Here is a 22,962-nt window from a genome sequence, read left to right on the forward strand (position 1 = left end):
TTTCCCTCACCTTGCAAGGGTATGTGGACCAACATAGGTTTTCTGAGGATGGGTTTCCACAGCGCATGCTGCCATGACAGGTCAGGATCTGATGCTCACCCCTCTCTTGGGCACATTGGGGAGGTTGAGGTGAGCTTCAGGAAATATGTGGCGCTTTCCCTCCTCGTGGCAAAGCGAATAGTTGCTATTCGCTTGGGGCGGGGGAGAGAGACGAAGTTCAAGGATTGGCTCTTCTGGGCTGATTTATTGTAATGACCAACTGTCCTTATATGCTGAACTATTGCCTCCTCAGCCTTGACCCAGAGACATATGGGATCTGTTACATAATAATTTGTTAACCCAACCTCAGGATACGGGAGCTGGGCGGCAGTGGAAACTTGAGAACTAAACTGATACCATGTGACAACTAGCACTTGGTTTGCGTCACTGCTTCTCTATCTACGTCTGTGCTATTCGCTCTTTTTAGATGCCGCCTGAGTGAATATTTCTACGGGATCTGCCTACCATCTTGCAAAGTATGGTTGATTGCATTATTTTAATGTGAAGCCAAGAAGTGTGGAGGATATAGACCACAGATATGCGAGATGTTGGATTTTTCGCTTTGTACCTATATGGGGCATGCGAGTGAGTGAGGGGATGAGGTGTTTTTCACTATGCATACAATGACATATCAGCACAACTGATGTTGTACTTTGATTTTCATTGCTTTTGTTGATTAATGAAAATCAATAAAGACATTTTCAAAAAAACATTACCGGGTTCGAGTCTCATGCCGCAAATCAGACAGTTGTTTTTTCTGTGTCTCTGAAAATTGCAAACTTGAAAAGTACTTACCTAATCTCGAAGATCGTGGTGTCTAAATTAATATAAAAATCTAATCTATTTTTCTAAATTGGTGTTGGATTTCCTTATTGAGTTTCCAGGCCCGGACTAGGAAACCAAAGCAACCCTGGCAATATTCTCGGACAAGCTCCTGAAGAAGAACTGCCTGGCCCCCGGAGGCTGGAATGCATGCCTGCTGCTTTTGTCACTGGAGGCTGATATTGCAGTACCACTGCAAAACCGGGCCCCAATAACAAAACTGGCCAGCCTCCACCCTTCCAGCCTCCTGGGAAATGCATGATGGCCAGTACCTCTAGTCAGTTTGTTTGTTTCTCATTTATTGACTCTGTGTGTGTAACAAATGCCTAACACTCCCCTTTGTTAAGCCTAGAGTGCTCAACCACACTACCACAAAGAGAGCATTTGTGATTTTTAAAGAAACCCCCTATACACTAGTAAGGGATACCTGGACTCTCACAGAACACCTCATTTTGGTCCACTATATAAAGAGCCAGCTTCCTACAGGAACCATCTTCACAAGCTTCCTATTAGCAACTGTGTATAGGTTACCAGCAGTGTGAGCTCATTTCCAGTAGTGGTCTGTTAGTACTACTGAATATCAACTGTAGAGGCTGCCACTCATTAGTGTTCTATCACAGCTCGGATGTGAGCTTTCTTTTAGAAATGACTAAACAAGGGCTGTAGATCCAGCAAGATAAGCTTCTCCCCAACAATGCCCCATCAGTGCTAAGGATCCCCCCTCCTCATCATGGCTAAAGGTTCTCCTCTTTCGCCCCATTGTTAGCTTCTACCCAGTATTGCCCCATCAATACTAACAAACAGCAACTGTTCTATCATCGCAAGTGTGAGCCTCCGCCTAGGAATACCTCTTCAGTGCTAACTCCTAAGTAATGCCAAAGGGAATCAAGAGCATGAACACGTTCCAGCAGTACCTTGCCAATCTGAATGTACCCCTGCAATAAAACTACCTCTCAACAGTGCATTGTCAGTATGATCAGTCTCCAAAACGTATAAGCTCCACCAAGGTGCTCCCTTTTAAAATACCTTGTCACTGCTCTGCCTGTCAATTATTTACATTCCCAGCAGTGTGTTCCCTCCAAAGCAGAGTAAAATCAAGATGTAAGAACCGGACACTATCCCCTTCCTCCTATTATTTGGATTAGCAGCATTAAGACTTTACTTCTGGTAGCATTCTCTCAATACCCACCACAAGATTCAAACAGACGACTCCAGAACTTACATTGCTAGGACAACATATTTAGAAAGAGCCTTCAGAAGAGCATTTGTTCCACGTTGATGGAAGTGAAGAGCCTGCATGGAGACACCCTCTTTTGTAATGAAGATAAGAAAGGACCAGCCCAGGCCTGGCTTGCTCTTGCGAATGGACTTGAGCTCATTTACATTGAGGGAGAAGGCCCATTTGCCCCTAAGACATGGCCGTGCTGCTGCTGTAAATAAAACAGTAAGATGGTCAATCTCTCCACTACCATATATAAATAATACGCAATAGCATCTTGGTACATGCACATACAGAATACATTAAAAGGACACAGCATTAAAGCACAGAATTTAACTAAGCACTATGTTATAATTGTGAATGACATCCAATGCTGAACATATTGAGGTAACAATATCATGAAGAACTGGAGGTGAATTAGAGGATCTTATCAAGAATGTGAAGAAGGAAACAGGGGCAGAGAACAGAAATGGCAAGGACAAGCATTCTGGTGCTACTTTTGAGAAACAAATCCATCCTGTTTCTGCTTATTTGTTTCTTTCCAATCCAATGTGTGCCGGCTGTTTGCCATATGGGCTTTCACACCAACATTGTACCACTAAATCACTTTAAATACTGCCAGACTTTGGGAGAACAGGTCTTTGATTTTCATGCTGAAACAAGAACTGATCACTCCAAGAACCACATACAGATGTCATCAAAACCAATATAGGGAAGCAAATAGCTTCTGGACATAGTGTTCCAAAATACCAGGTGCCATTATAGCAAATTGACCAATAGGACATCACAGGTTCTGTGCCTCCAATGTGTCTTTGGAATGGTGCTGCAGAATTTCAGAGACTGGGGCACACTGCTTGCAGACTTTCTTGAATCTCTACCCAGAGATTAGATAAGCATCCTAAGTAGTGAAACCATACAAACCAGAAAGGCAGAATTGGCTAACTTGTACTTTTATTTAGCAATATAAATTATTAGAGCTTTACATTTCTGGGGGGTGTGGCTTGATCGCTGGAGAAGATGGCGGCGCTCGAGCAGGGCTCCGCAGGACGTACGAGCGGACTTCTCTGCAATATTGCCCTAACTTCAAACGGAGGACTCCTCGTGATTGTGGACGATGTCCTAAACTCCGAGACGCCTTTGGCGGATTTTGTTGCAGACCTGGAGCGCAGCATTTCGTTAATGCAGTTTCTGCCTCGGAACGGCGGCGGCCGTGGCCGCCATTTTAAATAAGATTGCATTCCTGAGGTAATTAACCTGTATGCACAACGCAATGGACTTTTGTTTCTGGACCTCCTTTACCAGTTTCTCTGCTTCTCCTGCCCTGAAGGAATGAGATGTTTTTATTTTCTTTTGGAGCTCCTTATAATGCTCTTTAACTTCCTGTGGAGAGGGTTTTTCTTGCTTCAGAAAATGCTATGTGTGACCACCGTTTTGGATATATTTTCTCCTCACATTATTGCTGATGTCTAGAAGACGTGTAAGGATGACTATTTCTATAATTTGACTTCCATTGTCAACATATTGGCTCCTCCCTTGAATCAAGCTGCGTCTCTCTGCTTTTCTGCATCAGTTTTGAGACGCATAGACTGAAAAGTATATCTATATACACAATTTGTTACCGTTAGACATATATTTCCATTGTGACCTGTATCTGCGCCATCAATCTATCCTGAAGGTTGTGAACTGGTGTACTTGCTCAGTTCTGCGCTTGCCTTGGAGACTGTACAACACCTATATATATATATATTTTTTTAATTTATGGAAAGACTGAGGAGAGTGAGTCCTTCCTTGGCTCGCCCCACGCAGGTATTCATCAAGAATACTACAGTTTTTTCAAAATATTCTAAAATTTGGAGACTCTCTGGCATCAGTATCGAGGGGCTCCTCCTCTTCGATACCTACTCTTGTCACTCCAGGGAAGGTCTCCACGGAGCATCAAAAAAAGGACCCACCATCGCCACAGAAATCATCCTCTCCTTTTCCACTAGATATATTATTGGAGATAATTCGCTCATTGCGACCATTTATGGAGGAAACTGATACCAAGCTGCAATTTCTCACAGACAATTGGTCAAAGATGGACGAAAGACTATCTGTGGTAGAACGTAATGTGTCCTCACTTGGACTCACCGACGACGAGGTTAACACTCTTCAATCTCAAGTCAATTTACTCCAGAAGACCTTGAAAATAGAAATAGGTGCAATAATCTATGCATTTATGGCCTGACGGAGGGCATGGAGGGCAACGATCCTATTGCTTTTTTTCAAATCTTTCATTCCAAAGATTTTGAATATGCCAACAGAAACCTCTCTTAATATCCAAGGTGCTCATCCCCTTGGCTGTCAGCAAGCCTCCTCTGCCAACTCAAGACATCCTCAAGGTGTTATTTTATATTTTTTAGAATACACTGATTTACTCAAGGTTCTTTCAGCAGTCAGGTCAATCAAGCACATTGTTTGGTCTGGTAGCACTATATACTTTTCTCAGGATTACGCTAAAAGCACAGGTGATAGATGTAGGGAGTTTCTCAGCTTGAGACCTGATCTCAGATCACTCGGAGCTCGTTATGGTCTTTTTCACCTCTGTCTATTTAAAGTTACCTACAAGAACAGAACCATGACCTATGACGATTCGATCTAATTGAAAAGTTTTATCAACTCCTGCAAGATAGAAACAATGGATTTTTTGGGACAGTTTTCCTCTCAGACTGTATAGATCTGTAGGAATGTTTAGGCCTTTTTTTTCTTCTTTCTTGAATTTAACAAATATCCTCTTACTCTCAAAACAATGTTGGTTATCATAGGAAGGTTTTATTAGAATCATTATTACTTATAGCATTGTTATTTCTATTGCCTAACTATTTCTTCTTTCCTTTCAGGTCCACTCATAGTGGTTCCTGTTTGTCCTCCCTCTTGTTTTGTGAGCTGTGGTCCTTCCTCATCCTCCCCTTCGTCATGTTTGGGCACCCAACCTTCCCACGTGGCCTTTCCCCCCACCCCCAACTGGATTCTTAGGTATGTTCCTAGCCTTTGTCCTTTTTCTTTTGTCCATTATATCCCTTCTCCCCCTTTCACTCTTGTTTATCCCTAAGGTATTTTTAAATATATTGTCTTTGTTCTATTATGTTTTGCTTTTGCATCTGAATGTTAGGATTTGCATCTATTTTTATCAAATATGCACATGACCTAATTGATGTTACAGTTGTTATATGTTGTTGGAAGGCTTGCGTAGATCACTATCTTCTTCTTATATTCACGTCTCTGCCTTCATGTCTCTGAAAATTGTGTCATGGAATGTTAGAGGTTTAAATTCCCCTATTAAGCGACAACGTGTTTTAACACATTTATCCAAGTTAGAAGCAGACATTGCTCAAAGTCTCATTTCACGGCAGCTGAATCTTCAATATTAAAAAGAAGTTGGGTGGGAGAGGTTTTCTTTTCCCCAGGAGATGGTAAACGTAATGGTGTGGTGACGCTCTGTCATAAATCGATTTCTGTTAAATTAATCTCTCAATCATCTGACGACGAGGGAAGATGGCTCTATACTAGATTGCAAATTGGGAATGATCCGAGTTTTTTGCTTGATGTATATGCTCCCACTAATGGTGATTCTGCTTTTTGGTACTCTCTATCCCAAAAAATTTCAACTTACATTGACAACAATTTTATCCTCGCTGAAGACTGTAATCAAATTGTTGACCCTTTCATAGACCGTAGTTCATTAGTCACCTTTAAATCGCACAGATTCCACTAAGTTTTTCTTGATGTCATACAACAATATAAACTTATTGAGGCTTGGAGGATTTGTAATCCTGTTACAAGGGAATATACTTTTTATTCTCCTTCTCACAAATCACAATCTCGAATAGACCACTTTTTTGCGTCTCATAATATAGCTCAATCCTTGAGGGACGCAGATATTGGGACAATTTTAATATCTGATCATGCCCCTATCTCTATTAAATTGGATATTTTATCAAAATCTGGTTCTCCCAGGAGATGGCGTTTTAATAACTCTCTCCTTCTAGATCATACTTTCAATTCCTCTTTTACTTCTTTTTTTAAAATTAATATTTATCTTAGAACCAGACTGACACTTTACCCTTCTCTGTTGTTTGGGATGCAGCTGCCAGAGACTTTATTGTAGGTTTTGTGTCTAAAAAACATAGAATTTCAAGTGAAATTACTAAAAATCTCTTGACAAAAGTAAAGAAACTGGAGCATTCATATCATTCCTCGAAATCCAAAGAATGTTTGTCTCAGCTTATTGAGGCTAAACTCCAATTTAATAAAGATTCGATTGACAATGCTTCACTTTACCTGTTAAAGTCAAGTGCAAAATTTTATGGTGGCCAAAACAAGGCTGGTAAACTATTGGAAAATTATCTAAAGGTTAAAAATATCAAGCATGACATTGAATCAATTTTTGATAAACAGGACACAGTAAGATTTAAAGATTCTGAAATATTGGATGAATTTCTCCTCTTTTACAAAGATTTATACACACCGGAATCCACACCCTCAAAGTTTGAGATCTCACAATTCCTCCCAGGCATTCACCGTTCCTTTGAATCCCAAATATATTATACTCCTTAAGAATCTGACATTTCACATCAAGAGCTCCTCAATGCACTATGGACACTCAAGAAAGACAAGGCTCCGGGACCTGATGGGTTTAAAGTAGAATTTTTTACACACTTTTCTTTGCTCCTTCCCAAGTTACATACCCTTTTTAATTATTTTCTACAGATGGGCAAATCCTCTAGTTCTTTTACAGAAGCATTAATTACTTTAATCCCGAAAGACGGAAAGGACTTGAAATATTGTAAAAATTATAGACCTATCTCTTTGGTTAACATTAACTATAAAATATTCTCCAAAGCCTTAGCAATGCTTTTGGAATCCTTTCTTCCTCAATTATTAGGTGCGGAACAATCTGGTTTTATAAAAGGACGTCTCATCTCAGATAACACTCGCCTATTTTTTGACATCTTATCTAAGTCCTCTCATATACCTCATTCCCTAGCTGCTGTAGCCCTGGCATTTGATCGTGTCAATTGGCCATATCTTTTTCAAGTGCTCAAGTGGTTCGGTTTTTGTCCAAAGATCAAATCTTTGATTTCGCTTTTATACTCTAATCCTCGAGCTGCAATTTTTGCTAAAGGTAATACATCTTCTTATTTTGATCTGAAAAGAGGCGTACGTCAAGGCTGCCCATTATCTCCACTCCTCTATAATTTAGCTTTAGAACCCTTCTTATGCAAATTACGCCAAAATAATAATATCTATGGTTTCAAGGTTAACAATAAACAAATTAAATTTGCAGCTTACGCTGATGACATATTATTTATATCCAAACCGCAATCCTAGAGCTATTTGCTTCCGTCTCTGGTTATAAATTAAATAGAGATAAATGCGAAATATTACCTCTAACTAAATATACTTTCAAAGAAGAATTTGTTATTTCAAAGTTTACTTGGAATTCTAAACACATAAAATACCTGGGATTACTTTTCGCTCCTTCCATTCCAACAACACTTTCTTTATGCTTAGAGAGCTGCATACAGAGAATTTCGACGTTAACTTCCAAATGGCACCCTCTCTATTTGTCATGGTGGGGGGAGTCTCAACACCATTAAAATGATGCTCTCCCTATAGTGTTGTATACAATTTCTGATATTCCGGTATCTATTCCCTCAAAATATTTTAAGAAAATTAACTCTATATTGTCATCTTTTTTATGGAGTGCTCAAAAACCTCATATGCCATTACTATTACTCACAAAACCAAAGACAGATGGGACTCATTTTCCTGACTCCCGCAATTATCATAAATCCTTCCTAATTCGTCAATCCTCGAGATGGCTTTCGGACACGCAATTAGACTGTCCCTTATGGGTGGAACTTGAAAGTTTATATCTTTTCCCTTTCTCTTTTAAGGAATATCTCTCCTTTACCAGCAAGCCACTATCTTCCCCCACTCCTATTCTTAAACATTCTTGTAAGCTCTTAGAATCTAATTCAAAATCACCTCCCACAGATTTACAGTCCTTTCTTAACTCCACACTCTGGCACAATGACTTTTTGCTGATCCGGGGCAAGCCTTTTCATTGGAAGATGTGGAGACAGAAAGGTTTAATTTGGGTACATCAACTTTTTGGTCAAAATGAAATTATGTCTTTCTCGCAGGCTAGCCGTCTTTTTGACCTTCCATCTTCTTATCAACCTAAATACACACTCCTAAAACGAGTCTTAGTTGCTTATACTCCAGTTTTGTCTCTCAACCACCACACATCCCACTCAGTAAATAGGTTACATACTTTCTTCCATTTGTGTCCTAAGGCATCTACTATCTATACCTACCTTCGTACTCTACACGTTGATAGAGAAAAGACCAAAGTAGAACTTTCCTGGGAAGGTGATTTTGGAATGGTATGGTCAATTTCCTTTTGGAACAAAATATGGTCTAAAATTAGGAAATCATCCAGAGCAGCAAATACCACGCAGACATTATTTTCTGTTTATAATAGACTCTTATTGCACCCAGTCATTTTACATAAGAGACACTCTAATGTCCCTGATACCTGTTGGACGTGTTCATCGCCGTCTACTGACTTGAAGCACTTGCTCTTTTTACATGCTCACATGTCCACAGTTTTTGGAGAAGCGTCTGGTCTCAAATTAATTTGATTTTTGGTACTAGAATACCCTTTTCTATTGTTCACATATTTTTAGGAAGCATCTCTCCTGTTTGGGATAGTCATATTATTAATGTAAAGATTGTAGATTTGTTGATTTCTGTTGCCTTCCAGCAAATTACCAAAAGTTGGAAAGATCTATCCAAGTTGTCCTTTCAAGCTTGGTGGTACGTCATGCGTTATAATCATAGATTGGATACGGCCTTTGTCTACCCTATTCACCAAGCTACAAAACGCTTAAATTTGTGAGCACCAGTCACAAGATTCATTAAAGCAAGTGCTAGACAATCTTTATCTAGGTCTCCCATTCAACAAGAAGTTGCTCAACCTCCGTGACATTCTTCAATGTATTATAACATTATTATACACTTTTTGTATCTCATTTTTGTGTATTTTTCAACAAGGCTACAATATTTTATTGATGATGTGATTACTTTTATCTGTTTATTTGGGCATTCCATTCCAGTCATGTGTATTTGATATTTTTACTTAAACAAGGTTTCATCTAATGTTTTAGTTGTTCTTTTATATGATTATATTGTACTTATTATATTATTGTATGCTTTCACTTTATCTTTTCTCAATAAAATCTTTTTTGTACTTAAAAAAAGAGCATTACATTTCTGATGTACAAGTGTCACTGTTTGATCTAACTGGAAGCACTACATAGAAGTCTATCTGCCACAGCATCTTCTGTAACACCATATAATACTTCGCTCTGGCAGTGGTATAATAAAGTAAGAGGTTTCCAGAGCAAACAATGTTATAAGTCGACTCTCTAAACCTTCCCAACCACAAGCTTGAGTCCATAAACCTATAGAGCAACAAGATTCTATGGCAGGACCAGATGTGAGGGTTACGCTTTATCTTTATTCGTTTTATTTACGGCAGCCATTACTTATAACCTTAACAGACTCCATTTCCCATAAACCCAAGGGAAAAAGTCAGAGTCAAACACATGTTAACATCCAATCAGATGATGCCAGGACCCCTCCATAGTTCCACGACACTATTGCTGCCTCCTCTTTCTTCGCTGCTCAGCAGCTGAGTTAAGTGCTTCCGGCCACTTGCCCTCTTTAGGTCTGTCATTTGTGAAGATTTGTGTGTATGTTAAACTTTCCGAGCAGTGTTCAGACATTGTGTGTTTGTTCAAATTCAGTGCATGGCCACAAAAATGCCTGTCGCTCCTCTGCGGCCGCTGTCAATTTCACTTGACGCACCGCCTGGGGCCACTGTGGTGTTGGCCTTCAGCTACCAGGGAAGGCGCATTCTAGTCGCACTCTGCACGTTTCGCTGACCTGAGCCGGCGCATTCATTGAAGTTTCTGTAATCTGGCAGCTAGTGCCCCTCACACCTGGAGCCTCTACGCCACCCAGGGGGTCTGTATATTTCGGCGCTTAGTGCAGTTTGCCTCTAACAAACACAGACACCTGCCCAGGCAAGTCCTTCTGCCAAAAGTAGTGTAAGTGGGCTGGTAATGTCCTGCAGGGCCTAGCAGACCCCCAATCTATAACCAACTTGAATCAGCTGGGTATCCAGTGTATTTGCTCCTGCCATTAGCCTTGTGCTCCCCTGGGACCAAGCTAGTTGAGAATTCCCCATTTGGTGCCTGGCATTACTTTGGCTAATATGATTGACATAGAGGAGACTTACCTGGAGGAGGATGCCACTACCTATCTCCCCACTGGCTACCACTTTTGGAGGTTATGGACGCCTCCATAACGAAGGCAGATGCACTGGCAGTAGCCCCCCTAGAGAAGACACTCTTGCATTATTCCACAGAGCGCTGCTACAAGCCCCTCCCTGGGAAGGAAGTCAATCTAGGGCTTAAGCATCTTTTACCTCCAGGACGCCCCATCCAACCCCCACCACTCTCTAAACACAAGCATTGGCATAGCCAAAAGGTCTCGCCTTTGGGACCTTATAAGTGGTTAGTCATGCAGCACAGCATCCTGGGTGGGCTCAGACAATTCCAGCATGGAAAGTTGTGTTGAAAATAAAGCGGAGGCAAGCTGGCACAGCGCCACGTGCAGTTACAACCTGCATGGGAGAGGGAAAGTTGGGAGGGGCAAGGAAGTTGGGTAGGGACAGGAAATTACTAAACTATGAGGGTGAGAGACAGCAGGAGGTGTTACTGGTGGACAAGACAGGAATGAAAGAGCTAAGGGACAGGAAGTGGGGCAGATATCAGTGCAGATGTAGGGTTGTTTGGAGCAGTAAGACAGACGTTTAGGACATAGTTGACACATTGTCCCTGATTGCATGTGTGTTTTTATCATTGCATTCAGGACCGTATGTTTCATTCTTCCCAGATATTTATCGCTGGACCACAAATACCAAGATTTAAAGAGGCAACAGAGACGGAAGTGTTACACTCACTTTACACAAGAGAATATGAAAACCGTAGGGAAGGTCAGCAACATAAGGCCCACAGGGGAAATACAATGGTGTGTCAGCTGCATTTTCCACACGAATATGAATTTGCTGCACTTGCCACATAATCCATCATATACCGAATAAAGTGCACGTTATAATAGAAAAAATGTGTCACACTAAAAAAGCAGGGCGCTGAGCACTTCATGGAAACTAACCGGTCTCCTTCGGCAACAGATTTAATAAGGTTTCAAAATTTTAAAAAAGTGACAAGTTGCACAGGTAATGTAAACATCCCAGTCGATGGACCATAGCGGGAAATTGATTTTTTGTTTTAATTCAGCATTAATGCAAATTCATGTTCAAATCAAAGACACCTTTCTCAGAGTTTCAGATATTTCAACGGAAGGCTAACAAATAAAAGGTTTCTCTTTTTAAGGTCACATGTCTGGAATCCTAAAGTGTCTCCTAGCGAGACACTTCCATGCTAATTAAGAAACGTACTGTAATCTTTGTTCTGCTCGCCGATTTAAATGGAATAAGGCATTGCTAAATATTTTTCTTTCCTTGCCGTATACTTTATTTAATAGTGCTGAATTATTTGCCCCCCCACTTCCGCATAATTCCGGATGGCATGTACATGGGGAAGGTAGGCGATCATGTCAAAGAAAGGCGGGTGAGGGGGGATACACGGTAAAAAGAGAAAAGAACAGAGGAAGTGAAGCAGGTCAGGTTACCCTAACACTAAGTTACAGAGTAGGGGACACGTGAAGCAGAGCTGCCATGTGTGAGCCCATGACTGCAAGCAGGTGTCACACATGACGTGGCAGCTTTAATAACTATAGTGAAGGATCTCTCACACTAAGGTATGGAAAGGTGTGTGAGGGACCCTCACACTGCTGTGCAGAGAGAGAACCAATGGAGGTGCTCCGCTCATTGAGGTTATCGAGGGTGGCAGGTGAGGCACCTGTCCTTATGAGGCACAGAGAAGGGGGGGTGGAGTCTTCGGCCCAAGGGGGGGACGTGAGTATATCTTCTCACGACCACCCCAGGCTCGTTCATGTGCAGGGGGGGGGGGGGTTAATGTTGCCAGATGATGTCATGCCACCAGGGACATGGGCTTTTATTTGGAACAAAGTGCATTCTGGGAGTTGTAGTCCTTGTTTCCTCTCAATTGAACCAACTGTACTGTGATTCTAGCTCACAACCATGTTGAAAAGTTGGCCTAGAATATGTTGGCCCATATGACATGAAGTGGTCTGGTAACTTCATAGGAGGGTCCCCTAACACTAAGGCTGGAAAGGAAGCCTGGTGATGCCCCCCCCACTGAGGTAAGAGATGGAGGCAGGCAGGCGAATGACTCCTCACACTGACGTAATGCAGGTGGGGCCACCATAAAGAGAAAGTAGGTAGGCCTGTGAAGAGCACCTTTGAATGTGGGGACCCAAGTGGGGCCTCTAAACTGGGGTGTGAGAGAGGGAGGGGAAGGGCTCTGTCAACCGACATACAGAGGATGAAGGTGGGTTTGACCCCGAGGGAGATGAGAGAGGGGCCAGTGCGTACTCTAGACTTGGAGCACCTGGCGGTGGTACTCACCCCGGCACTCACCTCCTTCCCGGATGTGGTCCACAGAGCTGCACCTGGGGCCCTCCAGGTCCCGTGCTGTTGAAGGCCCCGGGGTCGTGCCTCGCGCCGAGGAGGGCCAGCTGATGTTAAGGAGGGCTCGTTGGGGCTGGTGCCAGGGTCGGGCCGAGATATCTGCCGGCCCTCTGCTCGCTGTCTGAGGGCTAGTCAGTGCTGGGGCCCCGGGTCAGGCCGTGGAGATGGGCAGGCATGGCGGATTTTGTGAAGGAGCACATTCAGAGATTGGAGGCAGGGTGCTGTGGAAGGAATGCAGCTGCCCCCCCCCGCACCTCCCCTCGGAGCTCCAAAGAGCATGCAAACAACGAGAAGGAACAAACCAAAAACATAAAGCATGGCAGATTCTGTGAAGAAGCACATTCAGAGATTGGGGGCGGGGCGCTGTGGAAGGAATGCAGCTGCCTCCCCCCCCCGGAGCTCCGTAGAGCGTGCACACAACGAGGAGAAGGAACAAACCAAAAACATAAAGCATGGCAGGCATGGAGGATTCTGTGAAGGAGCACATTCAGAGATTGGGGGCGGGGGAATTGTGAAAGGAATGCAGCTGCCACCCTGCGCAAGGTCCCTAAAGTGAAACCGGACCGCGCTAGAAAGAAAAAACAAAGAAGAGTGGGAGAGGGTGCAAACATGGAGCGCAGGCTGCTAATTATAAACAGTAGCTCAAGAGAAATGTTGGGGGCGGGCACAGGAATGCAGCTGCCACCCTGCTTGCTGCTGCTCGCTCCGAGAGCAAAACGCTGTGGGAGTGACACATTGGAAAGGAGGTGGGACATGCACCCTGCTTTGGCCATTTGCATGCTTTCATTATTGAAAGACACACGCAAAGGCCAATCCAATGTTTGGGAGGAGTCAGACCCACATGGAGAAGTTTGGAGTGCTCAAAAGAAGCCTCCCATAGAGCAGCGCATGCGCGCTGCGCTAGGCTCGACCTAACAACAAGGACCCTGTATCTGTCATTGATTTGGACGCATCTGACAGACTGAAGTTGGCCTTTATCACCTGCAAGAAGCCTTCGCCCCTGGATACTCCAGAGCCCGGTCCCTAAGGGCTGCAACCCTCGGGTGGGCCCTGCCTCCCCTGCCAACGCTCGCCTCCTAGGCCCCAGATTAACTCTCTGGTTCAGAGTGAGAGCAGGAGTCAGACTACCGCCCCTGGTGCCTTTCGCCCCGCCACACGCAGGCAGGGCCAGCTGGAAATGCCACCCAGAACACATCAGAATTGCAGGATCCAGAGGGCCTCCTGCATCCCCATTCCTCGAAATGGGTACCTACAGACAAGGTTGCGGCCTACGTTGTAGGGTGTGCTTCATAAGCCGCTAAACACGGAAGTCCGTAACCGCCTGCAGGTGGAGTGCTCACGCCCATCTCTCAGTGACAAAGTGGGCCTTATGCCGGACATAGATGAACGCATTGCCACCTTCCTGGGAAAATACATGCAAGACCCCAAGAAAGAGACTGACCTGTCCTGGAGGGCTTGCCAGAACAAGCTCTTAGACCTGGCAGGCCCTCTAACCTGTATCTTGAATATGGCGGAGGATACCTAAGCATTAGGGAGCCTTATCTCCCCAGAGGTCCTATCAGGTTGGTTCCGACTGGCCATTATCCTCCTGGGGAACAAGAATTGCGGCATTTTGATGGAGAGGCAGTGTTCGCTCCTCGTCAAAATCGACCCTAAATTGGGGGACCTAGTCACCTCCAAGGCAGGCCCTGTTGCCCAAGGGGAGTTGTTCAAGAACCCATTCATATAGGAACTGGGTAAAGTTGTCCAGACCTTTAACTCCCTGGATAAGGCACAGCCATCCATTAAGCGCATCTTTGCACCTCAGGTTTTTACCAGGGCTGGCCGAGGTAGGGGAAGTTCAGCCAGCCGCACTCAGCACCCAGCCACCACCAGTGGACAAGACAACAGGAGGGGGCAGTACCAATTTTGGAAACTTTTACCCCACCCGTGGATACCCCCGTCATTGCGGTGCGAGAGGAGGACAATGAGGCGGCAGTACCCAGGGAACCAATTTAGGTGAGCGTTCAGTCCTTCCCTTAACAGCGCCTGTGTGGCAGACTTGGGAATTTCTTTCACAACTGGCAGGCCCTCACATCTGATGTCTGGGTCCTTCAAACTGTGGGAGGGTTTCACATAGAGTTTTATGGCTCCTCTTACATATCGGATTTGCTACACAAAGGTGCTATCGTGAGGATGTCCCCTACCTCCAGGAGATGTTTAAGCAATCTCTGTCGTAGAAAAGAGGGACAGTGGCCAAAGGCCAGTAATAAACTTGAAAGAATACAACGAAGGGCTGGTTTACTGGCATTTCAAGATGGAGGGCAGCCATCTGCTCCAGGATCTTCTCCTTCCCAGAGATTGGATGACGCATCTGGATTTCAAGGACGCCTATCTCACGGTCCTGGTTTTCCCTCTTCACTGCTGCTTCCTCCAGGTTCAGCGGTGGGGAGACCTTGGAATTCCCCACCATCCCTTTTGGTCTGTCCTCCGCTCCTTGGTGCTTCATCAAGATGGTGCGTCCGGTAGTAGAGTTGCTCAGGGCATCCACCTTATTATCTACTTGGATGACTTTCTCCTAATGAATCAGTGCTCTTAAAGTCTCTCACAACAATTACAAATGGCGGTCTCACTCCTGGAGTCCCTAGGATTCATAATAAACCAGCAAACGTCACCTCCCCCTCAGTCACTGGTGTTCTTGGGTGTCATTGGGGACTTGGTTTGGGCCACCCTAAGCCTTCCTTCATGGATGATGACCAAGATCAGACACGAACTGCGTCGCCTGGCAATCTGACCGTCCACCTCCCTATGCCAGATAGCAAGAGTAGTGGGACTCGTGTGGTCATCGATCCAGGCCATCTTCCTGGCCCCTTCATTATTGGGCCCTCAAAAGATTAAAGGCCTCTCATCACAGGAAGGGACTGATGATGCTCTCAAGTGGTCCCCTTATCGGAGGACGCACGAGAGGAGAACGAATGATGGCTGGCTCGCATGGAGATCTGAAATGGTTGAGCTATCTTCGGCTCCCTTCTAGACCTTGTCATAGACTCCAACGCCAGTAGCACAGGGGATTTTTCCATCAGTGGTAGCTGGTCCGCATAAGAAAAATCCATGCATATCAATTGCATCGAACTCCTAGTGGGTATTTTTGTGGCCCGCTGCTGGACTAAGTCCTCATGAAGATGGACAACACGGGCGGCAGTCCAATACATAAATCACCTTGGAGGGACTCGCTCCAGGAACCTTGCAGATTTTACCTGCAACTTTTGAGACTACTGCCAGCAAAATCAGGTCTCCGTTACAGCAGAACATCTCCCGGGTCATCTAAGCAGGTAGCCGATTGGCACTCATGTTACCTCCAAGAGGCAATCCTCTAAATTCTGCCGGTTTGCCAAGCCCTATGCGAACAGTGGGGCATGTTCTCAGTGGATCTCTTTGCATGCCACCTGGAATGCCAGCTACCGAGATACTTCAGTTCGTGCCCAGATCCGGAGGTAGCGGCCACCGACGCATTTCTCCAAAATTGGCAACCGGAACAGGGTTATGCCTTCCCTCCGTTTGTGATAATCATGTGCCTGTTAGCCCAGGTCAGGCGTCAATCGGCAGACATTCGTCCTAGTGACCCAGACATGGAGATCATAAGTTTGGTATCCAGTTGTTCTGGAACTTTGTTGGGGTTCTCCAATCCCTATACCCCCGTTTCCAGATCTCCTCTGAGATCAAGAGGAGAATCCCCATCCTCTGGTGCTGGAGAGATCTCTGTCTCTTATGGCATGGAGGATTACAGGAAACACTGGAAAGACCAAAGCCTTTCGAAACAGGCTACATACCTCCTCTCCAAAGCATGGGCGGACAGCACGGTCAAGCATTATCGGTGTGGACTAGATGGATGGACTGGTGTCATACAAGACAACTGGATCCCATGGGGAGTGCGGGGGGAGATTGTCTACATCCTGAACTTCCTCGTCTCCTTGGCTTTGGAGGGCCTGGCCTATAAAATGATCAATATTTTCAAATCTGCTATCTCGGCCGGCCATTCACAGGTGGGCGATCACCCAGTAGGTGAGCAACCGTTGGTGCGCAAGCTCTTGAGATGCATTCGCCTTTCCCTCCCTTCGGAACCTAGATACTCTGTTATGTGGGACGTTAACAGGGTCCCCCACTTATTCTTGTCTTGGTCATCAAATAGATACCTATTGTGGAAAGAAAGTTATACTTATTTAGTCAGTGTACTTTCCCTATGCAAGGACATGACTGCCCATCAACTCTTTCTCCACATCGCCCATCTTGGTTAATGATCCAGCCATGTGGTTCAGAATTTGGTTGTTACATTTGACAAGGAAATGTCACAAATTATTGCTGTGGCCAAAGCTGGAAATCTCTGTGTCGGAACATCAGGGCAATCCTACCTGCTTCAGCTAAACCAAAAGTGATGTTGCTCTTGAACATGGAAATCCTGGAGGAACCCTATGTAACTATGGACTTTTCTTTGCCCAAACTATATCTGAAACCTCTTTAACAAGACTATATAACTAAGGTCTATATTGGCTACAAAACTACAAGTGTGGTGAAAACAACTTCCTGAGGGGAATCGTATCCAAACATAAAACATCACTAAGTTGGGCCAAATTTTGCTCAATGAGACATGTTGGACAGAGGCTCAGGACTAACATGTTGAAAAATGAAACAATGTGCTGCCTAGATTAACAAACCTTCACATGCCTTATTTAGGAAAGGCAGAATACTTCTCTGGATGTTAGTGTATTTCATGCCTCTTTCCATGCTGAAATTGTTGTTATTTATTAATCTGTATTGTTAATGCTAAGGCTCCTACATGTCTGTTGTAAGGCAGCAGGCACCTTGAAACAGCCACAATCCTGCATGAACTGCTGTAAAGTATATAAACTAAACATATTATCTGGGTTCTAAAGTTAGCTCGCTTGTCAGCTAACAAGTGATTATGCATGGTTGTTTCGATAAACAACCAGGGAGCAGGCACAGATGTCACAAGAGATAAGCAGGGGGCGCAATGATATTATAGGATATCAGCGGGGAGTAATTGTGGAAAACGTGTAATATTCTACTTGGCATAAGCGACAGCCATTTTGGCTGTGGTGTCCATTCAAGTTTCCTTTGTAATTCTCCCGTCCTCTGCTGCTCGTCTTTTTCTGCCTGTGCTATCTATTTTAGTTGACTTCCTGACTCAGCTAAAAGCAATGTACGTGCTGAGAGTTTGTAGCTGCCAGAACACCTCGTCTCAGATGTTAACTGTCAATCATTTACTACTGTCATAAGCATTCCTGCTCCCCCTCCCACTTTGCTGACCATGTTGTTTTTCATCTGTCCTTGTTTGCTGATAACTATTTCTAAAACGTATTCTTCCTATTTCTGTTCACATGCTTACACTGCACAAAACCTGTATATAAGACCTATGTTCTGTGAATTCAATGTACAACGTCCAGGCAGCACTTGAGAGTGTTGTGTGGATGTGGTCCCACTCATGAGTGATTAATAAACTTGTTATTTATTTCCAACTTCAGTGCCGATCTCTTTATTGTTCGTCTCTGGACCCGTGGACAAGAGGGTGACCCTGCACCAGTGTACGCCTAAAAAGTTACATTTCCACAGTTGGCGCCCGTCGTGGGGCCCCATCAGAGACGCGGCCGCCCAAAGGAGTGGTCTTGACGGAAGATCGAAATTTCTGCACACTGCACGAGGAGACCTTTGTCTTTGCAGGCCGACGTGACTTTTCCGGTTATCCCGATTTGACCCTCCTAGTCGTGCCGGTCTCGACCGGGGCTTTCTTTGGTGTAATTTTACAGTGACCATTAGGTCAACCAGGGATCGGTAGGAGGAAGTTGGAGACGTCTGTTTGGTAAAGTCGCTGAAGCGGCACTCTTTGATTTGTTTGGTCTAGGTCTTCTGGTTTGGATTTGTCATTCACTTTTTGCAAAAATTGAAGGCAGGTAATGTGGAGATTTTTCTCTTTTTAAAGTATTTGAAGTGATAATAGTTTACATATTTTTGGTTAAACATGCCTGTTCTCAGCACACTCCGTAGGTGGTGTTGCTGCTCTGGTGGTACCAAATTAGGCTTGAAAAAAAAAAAGTCAGCCGGATCCCCCAGAGGGGAAACCTAATAAAGACATATATGTCAAATATGGTATTTCTTCCATAATGTACAGTACACTGTGGAACAAATACACAAAGAAAGATGCTGATCTACAATGCGAATGGGTAATTTGATTTTAAAAAGGGTCAATATGTAGAGTAGTGTTTATTTGAAAGAATAAATAGACAGGATATGTTTGATTGTGTGCCTATGTGGGAGAAAGAAGTACGAGAGAGAGTGAAGAGAACAGAAGTTATAGCAGAAAAAGAACAATGAAAAACGATATATATAAAAAAAAAGCGCTAGAATTAAAAAAATAAAGAAAGAAAAGAAGGGAAAAAGAAGATAGGGAACGTCGATTAGAGGTAAATGGCCAGTACCCTATTAGGCGCCCTATTTATCCCATACTTAAGAAACCTCAGGATGACTGCATCCTATTAGATCGACACCCGCCCCCGTATAAATTCCCCACTCCAAGTGCCCCTGAGGATGAGGTTTTTGATAAGGAGCATGTGTCTTCAGAAGATAAAGATAATCAAATTGGCCAGCAGACTCGCTCTACTTTATCTAGGGAAGAGAAAGATAACTTACTGGATATTGCTAGAGAGGAAGCACGTCAGACTACTACAGCAACGGCCCTCACAGTTACAGTTCAGACTTGGGAAGACGCCAAACAGTTTTATTTTTGTCAAAAAATTCACTTGGGAGATAATATATGGTTGGCGGCATATTTCTAATGCAACAGAACCAGATGACATAAGTACTGATTATAAACAGTTAGGTGATGGGACTTTCCTTTTTTTGAACCTACCTGATAAGATTAGAAGGGTGGTCAAATTACGAGATGACACATTGCATTTGCGAAAGGAGCAAGAATTAGCCAGGAAAAATAAAGTTGCAGAAGCAGTTCAATCTCAGGCAAAGAAATTAGATGCTTTGGTGGATGCGAATAAATCTAGTAGTACTGAGTCTGCTATGAAACCTATGCATGAAGCTGCACCCCTTTATGTTCCTCCTAAGGGTGCGGGAACAAATGATGATTAAACTTCGGATGATGCAAAGGGATATTTAATATATAATTGGGTTTATACTCCTTGGAGTAGAGCTGATGTGATGGCTCTTAAAGCTGCTTTGCCCGACCCCCGGAAAAATACTGCCACCGTCTATGAGGAGGTGGAAGGAGCCATTAGCTCCTGCACTATGACCTTGCCAGATATTGATATGTTCTTTGGACTTATTTTGCCCCCTGATATGTGGGGAACAATACGTAAAATAGATCACAATTTAGCATATGGTGATACCTGGGAACATTTAGAACAAATAGATGGGGAAAGGGAGCCTGCGCAGAAACCTCAGAAGGAGATATTAGATCTTCCTAAAGCTATCGTGACTAAGTTGAAAACTCTCAAACCCCCAAGAAAATAATTTGAGAAAGGATGAGTCAATTTCTGATCTCTTTTCGAGATTTGAGGAGACATTCCATCATTTTAGTGGTCAGTCATTGGCTGATGATACGGGTAAACATTTGTTTGTTGATAAATTTGTCGTTAATCTGTTACCGGAAATAGCTAGTCGCTTAAAGGTCAGGGAGAGTACTTGGAACACGTCTTCCCCAGTATCCCTTTTGACCATGGCCCAATATTATGAGCGACAAGAACAGGAAGCAAAAGGCAGGGAGGATAAGAAGGTTAAAGAATTAAAGACAAAAGTTATATTGGCTCAAGTATATAGTCCACCATTTAGGGGAGGTGGAAGAGGCGGACGCGCAATGTATACACCTAGAGTGCCCCCTCTCCCTCGAGCAAATTTGTTCCCTGATCAGTGTACTTATTGTAAAGAGACTGGGCATTGGCTTTCTGAGTGCCCCCTTTTGTGAGGTGAGCAGTATCAGCGGCGAAGGGGAAGTATGAGAGGATGCCCAGGGAATTCAGGAAACAGGGGTGGTACAGGAGCTCGCCCCATATTTAAAGCAGTTGAACAAGACTGATTTGCATATGGCTGGGTTCAAACTGGAATGGCATGGTGAGCAAAAAAACTATGGATTTAGGCCCAGATCTCTGTACTGGGGTGAATGTATGACATTGTTCTGCATTCTGTCCATCAACTGTTGTTTTTGCATTTGTCACCCCGAGTGGGACGGATATGCTCAGACGTGAGTCCTGTGCTCTCCATGCCACTGGAATCAAGCTATCCTGGCTGAAGAGGGGTGTAACCCCGAAACCGGTGCTAGGATGCTTGGTTCCAGTCCAGGGAGGACCCAGCTTGGCAGTTCGGGCTGGACTGTTCCCATGAGGCACAGGGTCAAGACTGATTTGCATATGGCTGGGTTCAAACTGGAATGGCATGGTGAGCAAAAAAACGATGGAATTAGGCCCAGATCTCTGTACTGGGGTGAATGTATGACATTGTTCTGCATTCTGTCCATCAACTGTTGTTTTTGCCTTTGTCACCCTGAGTGGGACGGGTATGCTCAGACGTGAGTCCCGTGCTCTCCATGCCACTGGAATCAAGCTATCCTGGCTGAAGAGGGGTGAAACCCCGAAACCAGTCCTAGAATGCTTGGTTCCAGTACAGGGAGGACCTGGCTTGGCAGTTCGGGTTGAAAAGTTCCCATGAGGCACAGGGTCAACACTGATTTGCATATGGCTGGGTTCAAACTGGAATGGCATGGTGAGCAAAAAAACGATGGATTTAGGCCCAGATCTCTGTACTGGGGTGAATGTATGACATTGTTCTGCAATCTGTCCATCAACTGTTGTTTTTGCATTTGTCACCCCGAATGGGACAGGTATGCTCAGACGTGAGTCCCGTGCTCTCCATGCCACTGGAATCAAGCTATCCTGGCTGAAGAGGGGTGAAACCCCGAAACCGGTCCTAGGATGCTTGGTTCAAGTCCAGGGAGGACCTGGCTTGGTAGTTCGGGCTGGACTGTTCCCATGAGGCACAGGGTCATGACTGATTTGCATATGGCTGGGTTCAAACTGGAATGGCATGGTGAGCAAAAAAACGATGGATTTAGGCCCAGATCTCTGTACTGGGGTGAACGTATGACATTGTTCTGCATTCTGTCCATCAACTGTTGTTTTTGATATAAGAGCTACCTGTAGTGCTCTGTCTAAAAGATTGGTTCCTAGGACTTCCCTGTCCGGCACAATGATAACATCCATAGGATTAGATAGGACACCTACACCTGGCCCACTTTCCCAGCCACTTGAATTCAGGCTTGATAAATTCACTGCAGCATGTCCATTTTTGCTTTCCCCTACCACACCGGACAACATTGTGGATATCGATATGCTTAAATATTTTCGTGCCACAATACGTTGTTTTCCAGAAGGTGTGCGTGTTATTTTAAATAACAATTATCCAATGGTTGAGAGATCCTGTCTTATCAATGAGGATGCCACTCTGGCGTCCTTACCTAGTGTGAAGAAGGAACACTGTTATTGTTATCATTTCTTGCCTCCCATCATCACAAAGTCTCGCGAAAGAAATTGCAATTTTGTAGACAGCAGGTTACCTATTTAGGTCACCTCCTATCTAAGGAGGGACGTGCACTTACACCAGACCACATTCAGACTATTTTAGATACTCCGGTGCCCCATACGCAGAAGGATGTACGTGCACTGAATGGCCTCACTTCTTTTTGTGGGCAGTTTTTCGCACATTATTAAAACTTTGTTGGCCCTTTTGACTAAAGACACTCCGATGCCTCTCCTATGGACTACTGAATGTCAGAATGCCTTCCAACAGTTACGCTAAACTCTTTGCTCTGCACCAGTATTAGGTACCCCAGACATATTGATGAGTGACTGTTTGTCCCAGTTAATTGACAGCTTGTCTTCTATTTATCAGCAGGTGCAGGAAGCTCTTCCTTCGTGAACCCTGCTGAGTTGACAGACCACCGCAACATCCTGGTCACCGAGAAAGACGAGCTGTGTCACCTGAAAGATCTGAGGAAGTCTTCCCGGATCACACGACCCCTGGTACATCTAGATATCTGCTACGATCCAGGAAGAAAGACATTTCAGCGCAGAAAGAGACAGTTTGAGCCACTGTCCTG

General features: G+C 44.2%; 1 protein-coding gene across 2 annotated transcripts in view; it reads right to left on the reverse strand.

Annotated features, from left to right (window-relative positions):
- TBC1D17 (TBC1 domain family member 17) overlaps positions 1–22,962 on the reverse strand; it is a 556,250-nt gene that overhangs the window by 395,238 nt on the left and 138,050 nt on the right. Inside the window, exon 5 of one of the 2 annotated variants that reach the window (XM_085616191.1) lies at positions 2,084–2,291. In XM_085616191.1, the coding sequence (XP_085472317.1) occupies positions 2,084–2,291 (208 nt within the window). The remainder of the gene's footprint in view (positions 1–2,083; positions 2,292–22,962) is intronic. The other variant, XM_085616192.1, reaches the window with a different exon arrangement.

Source organism: Triturus cristatus, chromosome 7 (assembly GCF_964204655.1).
Source record: "Triturus cristatus chromosome 7, aTriCri1.1, whole genome shotgun sequence".
In the NCBI taxonomy this organism is placed as follows: Eukaryota; Metazoa; Chordata; class Amphibia; order Caudata; family Salamandridae; genus Triturus; species Triturus cristatus.